The following is a 23439-nucleotide window of genomic DNA, read 5'->3' on the forward strand; positions in this document are numbered from 1 at the left end:
TCTGTCTCTTGTAAGTTCCTGAATTTTATGGAAGATCAATACTAAATTGTTGGAGTTCCCATTTAAATTTCCCTCTGCTCACTGGATCAACTTTCAGGATCAATTTTACAGCCGCATGGACAGTATGTCTGGGGTCATCAAGTGTATAACCATGTCCATATTCAAGAGAAGCCTGAAGACAGGCCTTTAATTTCATTTGACATTAAATCTTCTAATGTTTTTTTTAACCAACAGACAGGCAAGGATGATTTCCCATCAGTCACTGAGCCTCTGGCATTGAGTGAACGGTTGTAGATGAGAATATAAAAAAGATATATATAAATAATAAACTGCTGCAGCCCCAAACAACATGGGCTGTGTTGCTGCTGGTTGCGTAACTCCGGCAGAATAGTCAGTCAGTCCCTCATTATTTCTCCCTGGGCTCTCAGTGGGTTGATTCCCCCGCGCCTGTCATCTCCTTCATTACGGCGAGTGCTCGCGAAGCAGTACCCCACCCCACCCCCACTGGGGGCTGCAGGCAGCACCCACACCGCTGTACAGCTAAGGCAGCACAGGAAAGCAAGGGCAGACCCACACGAATTTGTACCTTGCAGTACGACATGGCTGCCAACCGAGTGGTTTTTGTGTTAAAATCTCAGCTAACCATGTCTTGACTTCAAATGTAACTGGGTTATTGAATGTCAATTACATAAGGTCATGTAGGATGCATATATATATATATATAATATGTATATGTATATATATGTATATATATGTGTGTGTGTGTGTGTGTGTGTGTATGTATGTGTGTATATATATATTAATTATAATTTTCTTTCTCATCTTTACATTTATTGTTTCTATGAAGGATTTATAAGGATTTATTTTTACCCAAACTGACCCAAAAGCTTCTAACCTGGGAACATAACAATAAATGGGATGAAAGCAACACAGACAAAGAATTGGTCTATTGTTTTTCAATTAAACCTATATTATTAGAATGGGGCTTCAGAATTAGGTAAATTGTAACTTTAAGGGAATATAATGTTAAAGTTACCCAGCCCAGAGTGTAAGAGGGGGAGATCTTTGCTCTCAGTACCTGTACTGGTTGTAGACCCCCGGGCAGTAGAGCAGGGCGGTGAGGAGGTGTTGATTTGGACACACACTCTGAAGCACCAGGCTGATCCCGTACAGGGACGTCAACAGGAAGAGGACGAGCGTAAGCAGGAAGCTGCGGTGATTGAGCTGACCGACACAGTTGTTTATCCTACCCGGGCACCAACGGAGGGGACGCACAAACACACAAGTACACACACACACACACACACACACACACACACACAGGCAGACAAAACATTGTACTGAGTCCGGTGTTACACTACACTACACACATGTAGGACCACACATATATGTGTAGGAGTGGATGATAGCAAGGAACTGTTCACTTGTAGCTGTAATTAATGAGTGTGTGATGGTGGCTCGACACAACATACAAATATGGTTAGTTTGAGCTGATTACGTATCCTGGGAAGAAAGACATTTAAGAGCATTGTTTTGAAAATTAAAAAGGACTTTTTTATTTATTTATTGAATCTGGATAAGTATGAAAATAAAGCCAGAGGGGCAGCTGAGGGTCAGTCTGTGAGTGCATAGTACCTCCACAGCCTCATGTTCACCCAGGCCCCAACTGTCTGTGTGGTGAAGTAAGGCTTAATGGGAGTTTATTTTATCATACTGTGCTATTATTACCTTGATGGCATTACACATAACCCACCAAGCACCTCGGCACTGTGAACACACACAGGCTGAAGTGTCAGGCTCAGTTTATCTGATGCTACCTAACTCCACTCAGCTGTTTGGATTTGCTGTGTGTGTGTGTGTGTGTGTGTGTGTGTGTGTGTGTGTGTGTGTGTGTGTGTGTGTAAGCAGATGCTCTTTGGAGTATTATTATTATGTAATATTGTTTTGGAAGTTTTGGATCTGTTGTAATTATCATCACCTCTCTTGGTGGGATTTTCCCATGTGCAGAAACATAGAAACAATAATCTGATTTTTGGGATGAACAAAATTATAAAGTGACTGTAGCTCAGTTGGTGTAAAGGGTTATCACTAACTTGCAGGATTGGAGGCTCATTTGCTTAAACAAATAATCAATTATAAACTAAAAGACAACGTCTACAGCTATTCTAGCAGCTATGTGAGTCTGTATTCAGCTGTGCTTTGAGCAAAATGCTAATGTCAGCATGCTCACAATGACAATACTTCCATGCTTAAGATAGCAATGTTTTCCGTGTTTCCCATCTTAGTTTATAATCAGCGCCAAACACAAAGGACAGCAATGCCATTGGTTTTACAGGTATTTGGTCACAAACCAAAGTATTAGACACATTTAAAAAGTTTACCTGATCATAGCGCTACATGAAAAGTCAGGGGATCACCAAAGTTCCTACAATTCATCAAAAGGGGAGCATAAATGTCCGTACCAAATTTAATGGCAATCCATCCAATAGTTGATGAGATATTTCCATTCAGAACCAAAGTGGTGGACTGACATTGCCATGCCGCTAGCATGGCACACAAAAAAGCCAAATATTTGCTTGTTTCAGCTGCCTCAATGTGAAGAATTACTGCTTCCCTTTGTTTTATGTAATTGTAATTTGATATCTTTTGGGGTTTGGACTATTGATCAAACGGAACAAGCTCTTTGAAGATGAAACCTTGTGCTGTTGGTATGGAGACGCATATTTTTGTACATTTTAAACAATGAAGGGATAATTAGAAAATAGTCAAGAGATGCGTGAATGTAGCCATTACTGTTATCTCAGTCCCCGTCTAAAGTTAAGAAGATGAAAGAGTTTCCTTTCTTAGCATCCCAATTGGAAGTATAGTGTATGCTGCAGGGACTCCTTCCACGGTGTTACTTTGCTGACACAGTGCACAACAAGGAGTTCCCCCTCGCTGCTTCTTGTCTGTTGCTGTTAGGGATAGCCGGGGACTGAAACTGCTTTTTTTCAGGTGCTCACTCTGCCTCTGAGTGGTGTCAACTCGGGATCCCAGGCGTCAGGCTAAAAGTGCATTACCTGTTTGTGCATGTGTGAAGAGTACTGTTATTCACTTGGCTGCAGCCGAACAAGTATTTTATATCACATGGTGTTATATAAGCCATAGACAGCTGGTCCTACTTTTAATGCAAACCCCTGAACCTCAAGATCTCTCTCAATTTTGGCTGTTGGTGTCTCCTTGACATGATGTCAAGTCATCACTGTGTCAGGAAGGCTTGTTCTTCTGTTATACTGTAGTTTTGAATAGTAGCGATAGCATGGAAATCCCTGTGGCTCCTGGTTGTTTTATTTCGGTGTGTGTCACCCAGCTGTGCCATTTAAAACCGGCCTGTTTTCCATCTGAATTATTTAAGCTGCACCTTCACATGGACCATTCTCATATTTACCTTCATGTCCCCCAGGTACTGTACACTATACCTGCCTGGCTGGTCAACTAACTGCTGCTGGAATGCAGCTCAAGGTCTGTCACACAGGCACTATCAATACCAATACATTATAGAATATATTATTGTGCTCATTCAGGTGTGCTCATGTTCAGATCAAATAAAGTGGTGTAGATCAGGGGTTTCCTGCCTTTTTTCCCCTCTTTTTTTTAACCAAAGAACGTTTTTATACTGATAATGTTGTTCTGGACCAGTCAACCCGGAGGAACAGTTCAGCACAGAATGCCCCAAATTCAATTTAGTTAATGCAAAAAATACCCGGCAAATGTTACGAGATCCTCGGCCTAGGTGTTGACCTGTTTAAAACCTAGGGTTTATTACCCGATCTGACTTTGTTTGTTGTAACAAATCCCAAATCTCAGCATTTAACCCTGTGAGCACAATCTTCATAACTAATAGAAATGAAAGGTGTGGGAAGAAAACAATCAAAAATCGTATGTTGTGATTGTTTTGCGACAATTTGAAAAATTGATTCTTTTCCCTACAATCAATATTTTTGATTTTTTTTTTTTTTTTTTAACAATGATTCACCTAAATATTTTTTTCTTGATACGGTACTGCTGCAACTACATCATATCAGTTTCCAACAAAACAGAACTAATGCAGAAAATGTATGTTATGTTCTTCTTTACAAATGAAATAAATGTCAGACTGACTGACTGACGTGTGATGTGCATTCCTTTTAGATAACAATTAGTTTTTAGAAATGTCTCATGATATATTGTCTCTAGAAGTGTGTTATTCAACTTTTGTTTTTGTTAAAGAAGGAAAAGAAAATACTTATTTACGCGATACTATCGAATTGCAATAAATGAAAATCACAATACAAATCGGTTCGGCACCCATGTATAGTGAAGGAATCGGATCGGGACAAAAGCATATCGTTCCAGCCCTAAGAAACGAGATGCAAAGCTGTGAAAGTAAGCCTCAAGTTGTAATAAACCTGAATTAACCTTTACTTGTTTGCCCTGCTGCTTTGCTTCCCCAGAAGCATTTGGCTCAAGAGTAATGAATGTCCTGACATAAACCTTTGACTTCATCCAGCCAGCCAAACTTCAACCTATGTTGTATTTTAAATGTGGCATCATGTGTTTTGACTGTGCACATACTTTATGTGCTTTTAAAGGTACAGTAAAGGAGGCCACCTCAAAAGTCTTGAGCTAAGCCGACAATCATATTCCTTCTCGGAGCTTGGCATTAGTCCAAGCTCTGGGTCACGGGGTGATTATCTCTTCCTGTCAGGAATGCTGAGAATTTCCTGCATTTTCTCCCTCTTCCGGCCTCGTTAGTGGTTGTGCCTGAACATGTGACAGAGAGCCTGGGCCCCAGCTGGCTCTGATTGACTAGACAGCCTTCTATCACTGTTACCTAATGTTCAGCAAGATCACTAACACAGGCAATGCTATAAAGGGATGTTTTTTGAAGCTCTCACATCAAGGGAATATGCTAATTAAATAAAATGTATTCAGTGGGTAAATAATTCTGCACCTGCTCAGAGGAGGCTTCAGCTTTGGCCTCATATCTTTCTCTCTCCAGGGAGCTTTTTTTAGATAAAACCAGTTGCATGCAACACCCTTTACTTAGATTCTAGTGAGGTGGATCCCTTATTAGCAGAACTGTAGACTGTAAATTCCTGGGTGCTTTTTATTGTCTCATTTGACTGATTTAACTTGTTGTGTTTGTGCAGGCCAGATCTCCTGTGTTCTTAATGGCAAATGTTGCACTTTAACCTTTTGCTGTTATTCTCAGTGCATTACTATTATGCAAGGCGAGCCGACTCCAGTCACATTCCTGAGCAAGGACATTGAAAGAAAAAAGTTTGTGTCGGTCTGTGAAGTATGCTGTTTGTTGATCACAGTACATGTGGCCCTTTGCCTAAACGTGTGTGTGTGTGTGTGTGTGTGTGTGTGTGTGTGTGTGTGTGTGTGTGTGTGTGTGCGCTCTCTCTCCGGTAGCAGTCAACTCCCAGCTATGTTGTTTGTGTCAAAGGGAGAAAGGAAAGCTCTGTTTGTGTAGGGTGGTGGTACAGGAGGGGTGGAGTCAGAATCAGACTCAAGTATAGGCTGTCTCGCCACAGTTACTCTCCCCACCAATTCTACGCCCTTTTCCTCCCTTCCAAGCTCCCTCTCCTTTCTTTCTCCAGCTCTCGCACTCCCACCTGCTTTTTTGGGGCAGTTTCAAGGGTAGCAGACCAGGGCGGGGAAATGTAGACCGTCTCAAAATGGAGGAGCAAAGTATGACATCAAAGAGTTTGAGGCCAACATTAAGGAGAGTGAGGGAGAACTCAGGGTCCCTCCAAACTGGAAACTTACTATGTCAAATGGTCCAATCACTCAAATTACTCTTTATTTTAAATAGTTTGGGTTTTATTTGCCCAAGTTTTGGGTCTCTGGGATTGCTGTTGCCACCCACAATGCAATGGAAGTGAATGCAATTGTGTTAATGGCGCTCAACGCATTAAATATTTAACTTTAAAATTCTAATAATTCTCTTATTAATGGCTCTTAATTGATCTATACACCATAAGTATATTACTTATTAACCTTTAACAAAGCCATTAGATACACAAACTTTGAAACCTTAATAAAAAGTGCCTTTATTAATTAGAAAATGGTGCACATTGTTCAATGCTATTTGCACCACAAAGTATATTCCAGTCACCTGAAATTAAAACAAATCTGCAATGCCAGTTCACACTATTTGGGTGAACCAACCCTTCACATTTTATAGTTAATGTTTTTTTAAGGTCGTGCCACAATAAAAAAGTTTGGCATATGTATTTAATTCCACCACATTAAGTCCTGGCGACTTAACAAGATTTCCTCGTGTGTGTGTGTGTGTGTATGTGTGTGTGTGAGTGAGTGATTAGTAACCTTGCTCTTATGGGGTTAATGCTTTCAGTGTGTGTGTTGTTTTTCCTTTTCTCTAATCAGATGAATTCCTATCGTGTACAACCATGCTTATAACAGTAAATGTTCAAGTTTACTTTTAAATCCCCAGAAAGAGAAATATACAGTCCATACTTCTCAGTCAGTGTACTTTTATCAGTTTGCTGTAGCAGCAGCAAGTGCATCAAGTCTACAAAGGCAGAACATCTCCTTCAATAAGATATAGCATAACACAGCATGTTGCCTTCCTATTCCTACCATATAGCTTTGTTTGTTTACCCAAGTGTTGCTTCTCGGGAACATCTATCGGCAAAGAGCAAAACCAGCAGCACCCTTTGGATTACAAAGACGGGAGAGAACAAAGAAGACAAACTGCCTGCCGCCTGTCAGATCCAGTAGGAGCAACCCAAGGATAGTTCCAGACGTCAATCTGAAGGCTCTCAGAACACGAGCAGGCTGCACACAGCCTCAGCATGCATGGCTAACTGGGCCGTGTGTCATACGGCCGTATGAACACGTTAACAAGACGGCAGCAAATAGGGATGCTTTGTGGTGGCCGCTCCGAGGCACCAAAATGATGATTCCAGCTAAAGTCAGCCCATGGACACTTCAAAGTCCTAAACAGATTTGGGATTTCCATGCCTAGAAATTACCTTCGAAGCAATTAAACTGGCAGAATTTCTACTTTAAGAACACCTCAGGATAATTGCACTGTCAGATTTAGCCTTTGTACTAGAGCTTCCCAAATTTCTATTTTTATCCACTCATCCTCACAGAAAATATAGTACAGAAAATATAAAAATTATAATCCATGATGGAACATTTATGGAGGCCTACAGACCATTCGAGCCGCTTCTTTCTCCTCTGTCAGTGTGAAAGCAGGCCATGGGTTTCAGAGGCAGTGAAGGAGGAATTATGTAACCAGGGACCTATATGTGTATGTTGTTTTCTCCCTGGATCTTTACAGCCCTCTGCCACTTATCAACCCTGCTTCCCAAGCATAGGTTATTGTCAAATAATAGAAATGGTTTAAAATATAGAATCTACTGCATTTGTACAGTGATTTTCAGTCTTGATTGGACATTAGGGGTCTCTTTAATGTCTTTTCTTTCTTTTATTGTCATATGTTCTGCCTCTTTCTCTCACATATTTGATATGTATCTGTCTATCTTGCTCTCTCCTTCTTTCTTGATGTTAATTAACTGGATTAACCTTCCCAAAGGACACTCCAATGATGGCTATTTTTGTCCGTGTGCTCCCTCGCTGTGCTGTACAACATACATCTCGGCCCCTTTTGTCACGATAATGCGATGATGCATGTGAAGCAGTCGGTCTGCAACGTTGAATGTCCCTTCTGTCTTTTTCTTTAAAGGCTTTTAAACATACTGTACTGTATGATACCTACTGTTATGTGTTGGCATAAACACATCAACTCCAATAATGTCAGAGTTTTTTTTTAATTGTATTTCACTATATTTATTTGACAGCTCTAGTTATTAATTACTTTACAATTGAAGTTTTTACCAACAAAACATATAATATGCTTATGAAGCATTGTATTATTCTCTACACACAAAATTAAAAGAAATACATCTCGGGAATTGTATTACCTGACAGCACATAAATCAGTATATACAATTAACTCTCAAAGGGGCTGTCTTTCTTTATTGAGCACTTTACATTGAGTCCATTTTGCGATTGATACCACTTTCATATCTGCCTGTTAAATATAAAGCTATAGGACACTTAGCTTAGCTAAGGGCTTAGAAATGTTAAAACAACAATTTGTCTTTTTACAGTGTATTACTTTGAACAGAGCCAGGCTATCTGATTCTAGTCTGTCTGCTAGCTGTAGCTTTACATTGTATGGACAGATATGAGAGTGGTATCGATCTTTTCATTTAATTTTCCAAGACAAAAAAAAAAGTGTGTTTCCTAAAATGTTAAAGTATTTGAAGCATTCTTAATGCTGGAATTTTACCTGTAACAGAGCATTTTTACAATGTTTTATTGCTACTTAAGTACAACTTCTGAATACTACACCACTGGCTGGCATATCCAAATAACCTCACTCTTTCTTCCATTATCTCTTACAGTCTCCCAGTCCAACAGCAGCCTAAAGAAGCATCGCAGCCGGAGCATTTTCAGCCCCTTCTTCTGCTGCTTCCGCAACTACAATGAGTACCACGTGGAGCCACCACCCGCCAACAACAAGACACCTTCTCTGCCCCCGCTGCCAGAGGAGAATGGAAGTCCTCCCAAGGTGATGCTCATTTTTCTCCCATATAGTTATTGGTCAGATTCCAAATTCCACACAATTTGCATCCACATGACTAAAAACAAAACCTTGTGGGAATTAGTTGATATTTTATGACAGGAATCCTCGTTAGACTGGAGAGATCCAGTAACGAGTAACATTTGTTTGATTTTGTTAGGGGGTGCTTGTTAGGGTTTGCCTTTTCCTGCAGAGAGCTGAGGCTGAGGCGCTGTACAGCCTCGCTGAGATCCACTGCTTGAAGATATGGGCTTGCTTCCCATCTCGCATTCTTCGATATCTGCCTACGCACACAACGCACACACAAAATAACACACAGCGCACAGAGCACGCTGAGGAGCTCAAAAGACACACACACACGCACTCGCTCGCTCTTTCTGGCAAGTCTTATCATATACCCATGACAACACATGTACGCACACACACACATGCACACATACTGCTTTAATCCCCATAAAGTGGGCCTTGTGTGTGTCTGGTGTGATGGATTGCTTGGCACCCATGCCTCCCCCCTCTCCTCACACACACTCTGACCAGTGTAGTGAAGATGCGTGAAGCGAACATTCTGGCTACGGAAAAAGGCGCCAAACCTCCGAGCTCCTCCGCAAACACGGTGTTCTGCTGCCAAGGCAGGTACACTGGGCTATAAATGGAGCGGAGTCATATCACATTTCCACTCCTGTTTACCTGTAAATGTCTCTCATTCAGGGGAGGAATGTGTGGCCCTTTACAGACACTATACATGTGGTCACTGCTGACCCGCTCTGGACCCTCTCCTGAACAAATGAGTTCACATTAATTTAGAGTGAACCTCGCGAACCTCGCCATAAAAAGCCTTGTTATAGTGCGTGGCTAATTTTGGAATCCCTCCCAGCAATGTACTGTTGCTGGATTTCTGGCCAGCCGTGTTTGTTACTATGGCAGCTCTGTTTGTTTTTGAGCAAGTTGTTCTCACTTTCTATCACAGTGTGTACTATAAGTCCCTTTCCCTCTTTTTCTTTCCTGCGCATTTGTTAATTAGAAAATAGATGTTTTCGATTTCTTCCTCTCAAAGATTTTTCACTGTTTTGCTTTTGCTCTTTCTGTTGTTACCACCCTGTCTCTCTTAATCTTTTACTGTTTTTCTCTCTCTCTTTCTCTCTTTCTCTCTCTCTCTCTCTCTCTCTCTCTCTGTTTATTTGCTCCAGTGTGACCAGGTCCAGATCATCCCCATCCCTAGTGTATGTATTATTATCTTTCATTTTTTCTTCATCTCACTCAATCACAGTAACCTCTTCTCTCTGCTCTACTGTTCTTCATCATTTCATCTGCATGTTGTTAGAAAGAAGTAATCTAAATCTATTTATTATCATGTGATTTATTTCTGGCTTTGTCCTTTTGTCCATTTCTCCTCAGTTCCTCCAATCACTGGAACACAACATGAGATTGATTTCCTTATTAGATCAAATTAATTGAATCTTTACAGCTACAGTTTGGTTTAACAAATGGATAACTTGCCCTTAAAACACTTAAATTAGGCATTTGTCTGTATTGAGCAAAATTACATTGTGATTAAGCACTCAGTGTCTGTCCATTAGAAGGGGGGCTTGATGGTTTCAATGATTTGTACTTCATCTGACATTCACTTTGTTTGTGCTATTCATTTAGCTATTTTGGAATCTACCTTGTGCCTGTGGTTTACTGTAATTTAGGATATTCACACTCACAGCATCCCACATCGCAGCCAAGCTTTGAACTACACCACCCAGCAGACATCTCCCTTCAATGGCAGGAAGTGCATGTGGCGTCTGCTTTTTGTATTCCCAGCAGGCTCGAGGGCCAGGACTCTGAGAGGCGACTTAAATAACTTGAGATGACCCGGGAATTTTGTATGCGTCACTCTTTACTGTAACGCAAAACAACATCAAGTAGACAAACAAGACATCTCTGAAACTCACTGTTAGTTTCTGTGTCTTACTGCAAAAATACAAAAGTATATCTGGAGCTTTTAGCTACATCTCATGGTTTTCATCAGCGGATGGAGTTTTGGGATTGAAGTTCAATTGAATTGAAGAAGTATTTACTGATAAACAATTACATTATGAATGCATTTAATTACAATAAGTACTTCATCCATAAAATAAAAGAATACGTGTTACATACTCCCACTTATTCTGTCCATATAAATCCCAAATCCAAAAATATATTAAAAAAAATGTGAATATAACTTTAATTAGTTCCCTTCAGATGGGATAGAAGTGTATTCCATATTATTTTATGATTCAAATTTTGAGCATCAAAAAACACCACGAAACAAACTGCCACTGAAACGTACTTATCGCCTACTTTTGTCATCATTGTTTTCAAATAGTAGAAATATTGTAGTCATCTAAGCTGCTTTCTTCTAATAACACAAGCTGGATTCTTACACCTTATAGGAAGCACACATATAGTAAGGGATTTAATATTTGAAATAATTTGAAATATTGCATCGGCCTGTAGGTGACATACTGGAATTTCAACTTTTTCTTCCAAATGACAAACACATTTTTCAGCATCTGTTTGTTAGTTGTCTGCTTCACAGTGATCAAGTAAAATGTTTTCCAATCAGTAAGCATGGTGCGCTGTGGTTGAGTGTTATCAGTTTGGGATAACGCCCCTTGGCTGTGGCTTCAGGTGATGCGCCTCTATCGCGGTGCAGCTCCCTGGTGAAAATGTCAAGGTCAATCGTTGTTTCTGTGCTCAACCTGCATGTGTGAATCACATTCATCACGGCCTGACAGCATGTCATTTAGTGTCCTTGCTCACAGGGAATTCTTCTCATGATACATCAGCATACAGTCCAGCGATAAGACATGATAAATACAGTCAGCCTAGCCTAAACGCACGGAAAGACAGATACATGCAGAAAATGGCTGACATACTGAGCAGCAGCATACAGTGTTTTGTGTGTGTGTGTGTGTGTGTGAATGCATTGATGTACTTGTATGAGTGTGTCCCCCTATGGCCGCACCATCTGCCCCTTTCCCCCCCTGACCCTGAAGGCAGCACAGTCACAGAGCTCAGTCAACATTTAATGATTTTAAATTAAATGTTTTGGGCTGTTGGTTGAATTATGCAAGCTATTATAAGGCATCTAAGAATTTAATTTATTTTTTTGACTAAATCATAAAGCAGATTATCAGTAAAACAAATTAAATAACACGCCAGCCAATAAATAATGAAAAAATAATGCTTAGTTTGCAGTACTACTATGCACTACTCGGATAGGTCATATGTCCATATGACCATTAATTGGAATCATATTGTAACAAAATGATCACAACATTCTTTGAATGATTCAATGCATTTTTGTCTGCTGTAATGCACAACAATACAACACAGTTTACTGACGGGAACATCGATTTGATTATCAATATTTGATCATTATCGTGATACTGATTTCAGGCCTAGTCCTAATTTAGCTTTTATCTTATTTTAGCTTTTTGTAGGACTGCAACTAATGAATGTTTTTCTCATCAGTTAATCTGGTCAGTAGAAATCCTGCCTTCACAGCAAATCCTCATAATTGAGAAGCTGAAATTTAGGAAACTTTTAGAACTTTTTTCTTTTTGTGGCCTTTATTTGAGAGGACAGCTGAAGATAGGAAATGGGGGAGAGAGAGGGGGAATAACACGCAGCAAAGAGCAGCGTGTTGGACTCGAACCTGGGCCGCTGGGCTAAGGACTGAGCCTTGGTACATGCCTTAGGCGCCCCAACTTTTAGCACTTTTGATACAAAAATTACTTACTGATTAAATCAATTATCGTTGCAGATACATTTTCTGTCTATCGACAATTTGATATAATTAATCAGCTGTAAACAATCGAAAAAGACTACCATTAAGCTATTTTACACAAACATCCCAGAGAAGTATCAGGAAGCTAAGTGACACTTACCTGCAGGTCATTTATCTTGTTAAGGGTTTCTTTAGTGTCACCCACTATGTCACGGCCAGGTGATCATCTCCAATACTCTAACTGAGCCATCATCACACCCTCAGTATCAGTGTGTGAGAGAGTGTGTTCTGCAACCTGTTCCCTCTAATGAACCACTGTATATACACAACATTGTAAATGGTGTGTATTGTCTCTGCAGCCTCCAGCCAAGTTCCTCCTACCTGAGGTCAGTATAGCTGACTACGGCAAGAACTGTGTGGTGATCGACCTGGACGAAACCCTCGTGCACAGCTCCTTCAAGGTATTTTTTACCACACACACGCACACTCAAGTACACATTTAAGTATATAGACACATCATCTTTTCAGTTGTGTCATGCTGTTATTTCACAGCCTGAGAGGGATAATAGGATAATACAGAAATAAATCCTGAAGATGCCATTCTTTGCTCTGAACACGGGCATGATGACACGATGACAATTAGCATGAGGTGCCACTGAGCTAGTACACATCACATAATCACAGGAAAGTGTGTCCGTTAGGGTATTATGGCCTTTATACACCAGTTAAAACAGGGGGAGGTGAAAAGGAGGCCTGTTACTATAATAAGGTGTTGGCATGGCAACCAGCACATCCTGAGCAGCTGTGCATCATGCAATTCATCAGCGTGACCAGTTGTTCGGCAGGAGGTACCTACAGTATCATCTCTGTCTTGTAGAAACTATGTACAGTAACTCCAGAATGTCGTCCCTATGAGCCATCCACACACACTAAAGAAAATTGAATGTTTTTGCTTATTTGGACATAACGTTTTCAAGAATTGAATTGATTTACACTGTAAGATCAAAGAACTGTTCTAAAACCATGGAGATACCACATTTTTAAGGTTTCAGTACATCGCTGTGCATTTGACCTGGAAGTGTTTTTCAAACATGACATAACTATAAAGAGTTGAAAGTGTTTTATTACCTTTTGGAAGTGATATCATTTTCTTAAACCCTGAATGAGCATGTAATCCCTAAATTTAAAACTTAAGTCTAAAAGCCATGCCAGCAGCTCTGTGTAATAGTTACAGCAGTATGCAGTGCTGTATAATGACCAGCATTGGGCAAGTTATTTCCAAAATGTAGTACATTATAGATTACTAGTTACTGTCGTTTGAGAGTAATTAGTTATATTACAATATTACTGTCTCTGAATTGTAATGCGTTACACTACTTTTGCTTTACTTTTGAGTTACTTTCACCAAAATAACAGCGGAAGTTTGACTTGGCAGGTAGCTTGTGAACTTCACCACCGGATCAATAAAGTCTCCTCTATATCCACTTTAATACATCATAGATTATTCATAATATTTTGTATCATTAATATGAATATGCAAAGTAACTAAAGCTATGAAAATAGAGAAGTAAAACATACAATAGGCAAGTAGGAGAAAATGAAAATACTCAATTAAAAGTACTTGTTGTACAGTTGTATTGAAGTACGGCATAGTTACTTTCCACGGCTGATAAAATGCAATGAGATTTTTGTGTAGCAAGCCTAAACATTAATTCCTGACATATTTCTATCTGTCAGCAGCTCGGACACGCTGCTGTCCGCGCTGACGTACCGTCACCTGTTGGGACACAGATGTTGTCCATACCGTCTCTGGTTCTGGCTCTGACCACGGGAACAGTGACGGGACAGCTTGCTTCAACGCAGCGTAATAACTCCTGAAAATAATGTCCATCTCGCAAATGTATCTGTCTCTGCCATCATCTCAACCATCGAATACAGCAACAGGAAATAATACTTTTTTTTTTCTGTGAAGAAATGTTTCACGGCATTGGTGAATTCTTAAAAAAACAAAACACCACTAAATGTTGCGTTAAAATGTGTTGTAACTTGCGTTACTGAGATTTTAACAGGTATAATATTACCAAAATGTAATTAGTAATGCGTTATATTACTGCGTTACAGCAAAAATGAATACATTACTGTAATTGCGTTACTTTTGTAACGCGTTACTCACAACACTGATAATGACAGATGATAAATGATAAAGGCCGATGGACCTCTGTGTCTCACCATCAAAAGTTCCCTCTACTGACACGCCTGGAACACTTAGTCAACCACATCAGCACAGCTGTGCCTCGGCCCCAGCTGATCTTGTTACGTCTGTGTGTACTGTATTTGTGCCTGTGTGCATTTTGTCCTCAGCATGAGAAAGCCAGAGAGGTGTGCAACAAAATCGCTCAAGGTGAAGCTGAAGAACCTTTTGTGTTTTTATTCAGCAGTGAAAGGAAACTATTTGTTTTTAAAAAATAACTGCCCAGAAAAGTACATTTTCATATGACTGGGAATTAATTTGCTGTGAAAAGTCAAAGGGAGAGAAAAATGTACACACACTGTACTGGACCCACCCATTACAGTCACAAGCCAGCAGTACGGGGCCACACACACACACGTACATACTCACCCACGCACAAGGGTGTGTCCAATACAGTGTGCTGTAGCCTTAAATAACTGCGGGATGAATTTCACAGAAATCATGGATCTGCTCTGATAGTCTGAAGGGTTTTATTTTCCTCCCCTGACAAAACAAGTCAGAAACTCACACAGAAACTAGTTTTTTTAATTCCCTGATGGAACTTAGTTGCACACTGCATACGCAGTCCGTCAAAATGCATTTAGCTCAGAGATCAGTATGCAGTATGAAATGGATTCAGGCAATGTTATAAATGAAAATCAGTTGGAAGAGGAAGAGAGTGAAATAGAAAGCGACACACGCGCAGCACTTTCAGTTCCGTTCAGAAGCCTGCAGGATTTCCTGTCGATTATTTATTTCTAGAAGTGAAGTATCAACATGTGAAGCACTTTAATTATAGAATATACAAGTCACCATGGGAATTAGACAATTAGTGCAGAAAAAACGACCATAACTGACAGATGGACACAGACGAAAAAAGAAACGTTACATAACTCATCACATACTGTACGCTTTATCCTGTATGTGGGATGAAAAGATAATTCCTGGGCCTGTTCCAGGATTAGCTCTAGTGTGTCCTCGATGTCTAAGAATGACTGACAGGATATACTGTATATGATAATAATAGTAAAGCTTATTTATGTAACATCAATGTTACCTAATGTTACAAAAGACTGAAATAGGAATAAAATGAAATAAAGAATAGTCAAAACACAGTGTATGGCCAAAGGTATGTGGACACCCTAACGTTACACCCATACGTGATTGTTAAACATCTCATTCTAAATTCATGTATGATGTACAGCAATAGGACACGTTTTAGGAGGCAGGTTCGGACAGTGATGCCAAATGATTATTGTGTATGTAGAGGAAACGGTGGACCACAGTCAGACTGTGATCAACAGTTGAAACAATCCAGAAGAAGTTCCCTCCGTCAAGTCTGTTGAGGTCAACACAGGTTCAGCAGAGATCCCTAAAACACACATACATCCTCCTCCATTTCCCATATCTCTCGCCGTCTCGGAGCCGGCTCATTACTGAGCAGCTATTGTCTGTGTTCAGATGATGGAGTGATTCAGCAGAAGAGCAATAGGCAGAGGACAAGTCTGTCTCTGCATGTCTTTCTCCAGCTGTGTCTCTCTCTCCTCTTTCTCTTTTCTCTTTTTGAAAGTTGGACTAATGCCTGTCACTGGTTTGGCTCATTACTTGTTCTGTTTTTAGACAATCAAAGCTGCAGTCTTTATGTTTTCTGTTGTAAACATTGACCAGAGCTGAATTACAAAACGGATCCATAGAAGCACTCGCATCTGTCTTTCATCTGTCTGGGATCTGGATCTTTGATTGTGTATTAAGTCACTCTTGCATCACCAAACGTCTCTAGTACAGTAGGTCTATTGTTCCCCTGTCACCACCATAATGGTCATATTAGACAGATTAAACAGGTGACGTGGAAGGTCAACATGCTGCGTTTAGTATTCCTACAGCAAACACCCCCTCTGCTGGGTGGCATTGGACTGTACCTGCTAACTGTAGCTTTGAAGCATGGAATTTACACTACAATCATTAGAAATGTGGGTAGGTTTATATTTGAGCATGGCTGAGTAAAAATCCTGTTACACTTTACTTTACGTCTCCCTGTTTAGCATTTATAAGCAGTAAACAGCCATTTAATACATGGTTTGTAACACAATAATGTAGTTGTACACAGCCATGAGGAAGTTATATTATTAGAATTGTGTTTTACTATATTGTGATTTATTGAGCGATCTGTTTATACAGCAGCCTCCTCTAATGGATGCCCACAGTCAGTTATATCCACTTACAACTACCTTATAGTGTGTTATAAAGCATGTATTAAATGTTTATATAATGCCTATGAATGCTAAATAAGGTGATTTAAGATGACAAATATAAACATACATACAAAAACAATAAACAAACATAAACAGCATGTCAAATTTGCAGTCAATATAAAACAAAGGTAAACAAAAAACAATTTGCAGTAACTAGACTAGATTGAATACCATATAAATAAAGCATCCATCAATCAATTGTATTTGTCGCAAGAAATTGTATTCTAATAAATCTAATGAAAACAGAGAAAATAAGGTAGCACCATATAAACAAGTCATGCTAAAAGCTAAAAGCTTCGATACTCAGATTGTCCAAACATTGACGACCGGTATTTGGTTTAATCTGACAATTACTTTTCAGAGAAGAATCATCCTAAAATGTTTATACTACTTAAAGCTGACTTTGTAGAGTAGAATTGTGTAACTTAAAAATAGACAATAACTAGTCTAAGATATAAAGTCATCTCAAGTATTACTTTACCAAATAATAATGATGTTGCAGATTTTCCTGCATTCTTTAAATAGTGGAGGAATTACAGTCAATTCAGCCTATAACATGATACTTCTAAATTATCCTCTATTCTTTTTTGTGTCTACAACAAACCATCCAAACAGGTGACAGCTGGAAAAGCTTTCTTCGTGCTTCTTAAAACGCAGAGATTTTTTTTAATGTCGCCTATTTTCTTTCCTTTCCCTTTTCTGAAATGACACCGCTGTGCCTCCCACCTAATCCTTTCATCCTCGTCTTTACGCCCTCCACTTGTCTTCCACCTACAGCCCTCCGGCATCTATCTTCCTCCACCCTGTGCACCTCTTCTCTTTCTTGCTTTTAAAGATGACACAAGTCGGCACTCCTGTCCTCGTTCTCGTCTGTCATCTTGTTGCGCTCCCAGGTTTCTCCCCGGAGTCTCACTTGTGGTTTTTATTTAACACTGAGACACAGAGTGCTGGAGCAGAAGGAACCACAGTATGCTTAAAACCTTCCTAGTTTGCCTGAGGCACCTTATAGGAGTATTTTACCTTTCTCTATAACAAAAAATGTGGGCATGTGGTTTAGCTGCTGCCTTGTCAGATTTGTGCTGTTTTGAGCAAAAACACCACAAGTTTTGAATCCTTTATTTTTTTATTTGTCTTCCCACAGCCCATCAGCAATGCAGATTTCATCGTTCCAGTGGAGATTGATGGGACTGTTCATCAGGTACTGTTGCACTGATAAAGAGGACTTCCAGGAGTAGGCTTGAATAAAATGATATTAATTTATAAGATCTCCCCTGGAAGCTGCAGCTCCATTTTCTTTCCTTTAGTATTTATTATTCTCTATTATCTCACAGCTACATCAAAAGTGGGACAGCTCACTGAATTTATTTTATTCTCTTTGTCTTTTCTCCCGCTGTAAAGATAGATGGGCTCTGACGTGACTGTGTCTCCTGGTAAACACATGTCGCATAAGCGTGTTAAAGATACTGTTTAGTTAGCAGCAGAAGAAATGCTTCACTGATTAGAAATGTGTGTGTTTGAGAGAGAAATGACGGCAGAAACAGGAAACAGAGGCACCCTTTTCACCTGCATTGTGACGAGACTTGTGCTTCTGTATAAAGGTTTGTTTTCTGCCTCCTGTTTGAAGCAGAGGCAGCTAGACTGTAGCTGTGACCTGGTTCAAGTAATCCAGGATAGGCTTTCTGTATCTGTCTTGGCCTATGCTTGATTACTTGCACTTGGGGGCAGCAACTAACCACTGAAGACCTGCTGAAGAGGACAAAGACGAGCAGAAATGGCAAATATGATTACAAAGTTGTTGTTGTTGTTGTTGTTGTTGTTGTTGTTGTGAAGGGCTTGAACATGTGTAATCCTCCCAGGCCCAGGTCAGATAATTGCATGTATCTTACTTTCAAAGTCTCTTATCGGCTTCAAATATGGATGTAACACACATTTTCTTTTATAGGATAAACAGGGCGATTTTAGAATAAAAGCATTTTATATGAATAATTACATTCAAGAAGAAGAATTATATATATATGTAGACATAGAGGTTCACCTGGAAAAACATCTGTTACGCATTGCATTTTATTAGAGTTCTAAAGGTATCAAATACGACAGCTCATTACAGAACAGTAATCCAACTAATCAGTAAAATCGGTGTGGTTTTTGGTGAAACAGCGTAAAAATTGACAAAGTGCAACAACAGAGATTCTAACCCTAACTTTTTATTTTCCTGTCTTTGTTTCAGGTGTACGTGCTGAAGAGGCCCCATGTGGACGAGTTTCTCCAGAAGATGGGGGAGCTCTTTGAATGCGTCCTCTTCACAGCGAGCTTAGCAAAGGTTTTGTTCACGTTTTAACACTTAAGATGACAGTTACAGTGATGGCGCTTCACACAGACCGTATTAAACTAGATGGCTTTTTGGTTCGTTCAGTACGCTGACCCTGTGGCAGACCTGCTGGACCAGTGGGGGGTGTTTCGGGCCCGGCTCTTCAGGGAATCCTGTGTTTTCCACAGAGGAAACTACGTCAAAGACCTCAGCCGGCTGGGCCGAGAGCTCAGTAAAGTCATCATCATAGACAACTCACCTGCCTCCTACATCTTCCACCCTGAGAATGCAGTACGTCAGACCTAAAACCTCCATTATCCTGGACTTGTGGCATCCTCTGTTCATGCTACAGTCGCTGTGTTGTTTTTGCACATCGCATACAGTATGTATACAAGTAAAGTAAGGCTGGATGTTGTGTTTAGGTACCTGGAATTTTTTTTTAACTTTTTAGGGGTATACAGAAATATATTATCTGAAAGTCTACTGCTTTTGTTCACGCTTTAGTTGCAAGAGTTTCAGAAATCTTAAGAATATCAACTCCTGTTGATGTCTAAACAATGAACATTTCTGACAGATTTTTAAGGTGAATCTACATATATAAATAGGAGCTACAATGAGACTTTATGTATTATGGTGTAGTTTTAAAACCCACAAATGTTGACTAAAAATGGGGTCAAAATACACTGGTACAACAGAAATAAGTTAGTTATAAAGTTACTAATGATGGTAAATGAATATACTTGCTAGGCGTTGTCAGTTTTAATTGGCTTTGTTGTTTTAGAAATGGCATTGAGCCAGAGGCAGTGTTCTCAGTGTTATGAGATTTCTCTCCTCTGTGGAGAAGTTGCTCAGTAGAGCTGCTGCCACTCTTCATGCCTTTGATGCATTTCCCCCATTCATTATTTACACAAAACTCGCACCATCTCCACACCTATAATGCAGCACTTTAGCATCAACTGTCGGCTGTGTTTTCTGCCTTCAAATAAAAAAATCTGTCTTTTCGGTTCCCTCTCTCTCCACAGGTCCCAGTGCAGTCCTGGTTTGAAGACATGACAGACACGGAGCTGCTGGACCTGATTCCTCTGTTTGAGGGCCTCAGTAAGGAGGAGGATGTTTACAGTCTGTTACAGAGCCTGAGGAACAGGTAGCAGACGGCAGCTCCAGCTGGTTCTTCCTGCCTTGGCTCCGCTGCACGGAGACCTCACCTGGCTGCCACGGCCCCGCAGCCCGGCTCCCGTACTGCAACCGGCGCTGGGAGTCCCACCTGTGGCTCCCAATCTGAGGACCTCAGGCAAACGCTCCGGTCATGATGAAATCTAGAGACAACAACTGTATGGATTCTTACCATGTCTGGATTCTTGGACTCTTTGTACAGGACTCTTGACTGACAAAATATAATATCGCTGTATGTACATACTATATGTTTCTAAGCAAGACATACACAAAGTAATTTTTCTATCAGAGAGCGGAGGTTTTACTATTCTATCAAGTAATATTTTAGTTACCAAAAATAATCCGGACGAAGAGGTTTGTTTTCCAAGAATGGGTGACCTTATAGTTTTTTTGTGTTGAGCTGTGCTATGCAGGCTGTTATATCTTGTCTGACCTTTTATTTAAACAACTGTGATTTATCTTCTCTTACAGAATGAAGTGCCTTCATTACTGTGCTGATTTTGTTGTGTCGGGTTATGGGGTGCACATTTTTATGCTGCATATTTACTCAAATCTCCAAATGCGTATTAACTAAATCCTTAAAGTAAAATTGGAAGTAAGTCTTTGGTAATTGTCATTTAATCTGAGAAAACAGAAAAGATTTTTTCTAGAAATGTATCCAACTATCCTCTTAGACCTGGATGATACTTTGCTTTTGAATTAAGCAACAATGAATTGTTAAATTTACCAAAGATTTCTACAATTCAATGTGATTTGTAACTGAATGGCGTCATTTGATCCTTGACAGTGACTGTAAATGGATAAACCTTAAAGACATTGAAACCCCACTTTATTGTTGAAAAAAAGAAAAGAAAAGAAACCTTTGTGATGACATCATCGTCCACCAATAAATGTTAAACTTTTGAGGAAGATATAATAATTAGCTTAGAGTACATGAAATAAAATTCTATTTATTGGGGAAAAAGGGGTTGGGTGCATTGTAAAGACTGCTGTTGAAATCGGACTGTACAACATTATTAAAGTTGCAGGTTTGCGCACTGTCAGTTTGTATCATGGTGTATTTAACAGACTTTAAAGCTGCTATATTTCATTTTTTTAAATTAACATGGAATCAAATGACTATATGTAACGTGAAACGAGACGCTTGTAATGACAAACCCACAGAAAATTATCACCCGACTGCTATCACAGAGACTGTATGTCTCAGATGTTTTCAGTAAAAAAAAAACGCTCTAATAAACCAACTGTACGCCGCTAGCTCAGCACCAAACAGTAGACAGAAAAAGTAAGTCACTAGCTGGTGAACGTAATGGAGCATTTAGCAGATAAAGAGCCAGATATTTCCACCAGGAGTTGGTGGAGACCAAAAAACGAGCTAAAAGAGTATTGGACTTGCATTTGTCAGGTCCAAATGGCAGTGTTGCTTTATGTCAGCTAGAAGTGTAAATAAGCAACTATTCGCTAACAAGTTCGACATATCAACTTAAAAGGAGACAATATGCCAATGTTGTGTTCACATCATGGACTGTTAATATTACATTCATATAGTCTATGGTTCACATCTTGTTCTGCTGCCCCCTAGTGGCTAGAAAACCAGATGCATGTTTAAGTGATGCATGAGGGGTAGATTTTTGAATATTTTAGTTTGCATTTTGAAAAATCTAAACAGCAAGCCTGGGAACTAGACAAATCTGCGAGCTTAAGTTTAATTTGTTCTGGCAGATATGTCTGGTACCCCTCCCTTACAGGCAGATTTCCAGCCAACCACGCCCTAGCAGGGCCCATCACAACCATTTATCTCCTATCGGGACTGACAACTTACAGAGCCTTCACAGTTTACTCACAATACGTAATGATTTCATTTTTGGCTTGCGCCGGAAACAGGACTACTATTTTCAACACTAAGTCACAGGCATATTAATGCTTCACCATCACAGCTCATCTCTGCATGCTGTAGTCTGTTTGCATTTGTCTGCTGCTAAGCGCTACTTCACATGTTTCGGTGCTCTGATTGGTTATAGTTCTATCCAATTGCGTCCAGAGGCATTTTGGTCTACGCCCGTTAAAAATCAAAAATGAATTGAGAGGTTCCAGGCTAACTCGCATTTGCGATTTGGTCTGGTGATGTTAGATCTATTTGATCTAAATAGGTATTTTACTTTAAATTGTCACAAGTTTGAGATTCAAACAACTTCATTCCTGACCTTGGAAAACAGCAATTGACAAAACAATGTCACTCATGAGGTTCATTTAGTAGCTGTTCTGGAGCTTTTGATCATATCACATGATCTCAGTTGTCATGGAATTGTGTTTTGTTTTGTTAATTGTGTGCCAACATTTTAGGTAATCTAAAATGAATTCAACAAATGCGGAATCACGGCTAAATACCATCCTAAAAGTACAATGTGCTTTATTACACACGCATTTAAGAGGGCACTACTGACTCCTTAAACAAAGGTTTGAGCGCCATTGTCTGCTAGGTTCAATGATCTGCAGCTACATTAATAATATGGATATAAACTGGTTAATGTGCAACCAAGAGGAGCTAAGCTTCATGTGATATCTTGATGTGAACTTTTAGCTTCCGCTTACGTAGCAGCCACTTTAACTGCAGCCACTTTAACTGCAGCAGTGGATTAGGCATTACAGAGCGTATTATTCAAGCCTGAAGAATTCTTGTAGAGGCTTTTTTCTTTTCATTTTCCACTTGTCCCTCAGCTACGTGGGGACTGAAGTTTACCACATTGTTGAAATGATCACATTGTCATAATGAAGTCCAGGATTGAATCTAAAAATGAAAAGCCGTGGTCAAAGGTAAGAAAAACTTTCAGCCTGTTGAATTGAAGCTATTTGTTAACAAGAAAACCAGGTTAGTTACGTAACAATCTGTTTTTCAGATTTCCTGGCAGCAATTGTGTGAACTATATAAGACAAAGACAAGTGTAATAGATGTATCCCTGAACAGAAAACATCAGCAGGGAGCCTCATCCATGATTCAGGCACTGACTGCTATGTACAACAGAGGAAGTTTACAGATTGTTTACACGGTTTGGAATATTTGGTATGACAGCA

The 23439-nt window shown here is 39.8% G+C and overlaps 1 protein-coding gene across 2 annotated transcripts in view; it reads left to right on the forward strand.

Annotated features, from left to right (window-relative positions):
* ctdspla (CTD (carboxy-terminal domain, RNA polymerase II, polypeptide A) small phosphatase-like a) overlaps positions 1-21410 on the forward strand; it is a 30065-nt gene extending 8655 nt beyond the window's left edge. Inside the window, exons 2-8 of one of the 2 annotated variants that reach the window (XM_078280617.1) lie at positions 8469-8635; positions 9835-9867; positions 12764-12865; positions 18028-18084; positions 19114-19206; positions 19300-19485; positions 20217-21410. In XM_078280617.1, the coding sequence (XP_078136743.1) occupies positions 8469-8635; positions 9835-9867; positions 12764-12865; positions 18028-18084; positions 19114-19206; positions 19300-19485; positions 20217-20342 (764 nt within the window). In that variant the 3' untranslated portion in view covers positions 20343-21410. The remainder of the gene's footprint in view (positions 1-8468; positions 8636-9834; positions 9868-12763; positions 12866-18027; positions 18085-19113; positions 19207-19299; positions 19486-20216) is intronic. The other variant, XM_078280618.1, reaches the window with a different exon arrangement.
* Positions 21411-23439: the final 2029 nt, after the last annotated feature.

Source organism: Sander vitreus, chromosome 22, assembly GCF_031162955.1.
Source record: "Sander vitreus isolate 19-12246 chromosome 22, sanVit1, whole genome shotgun sequence".
NCBI lineage: Eukaryota > Metazoa > Chordata > Actinopteri > Perciformes > Percidae > Sander > Sander vitreus.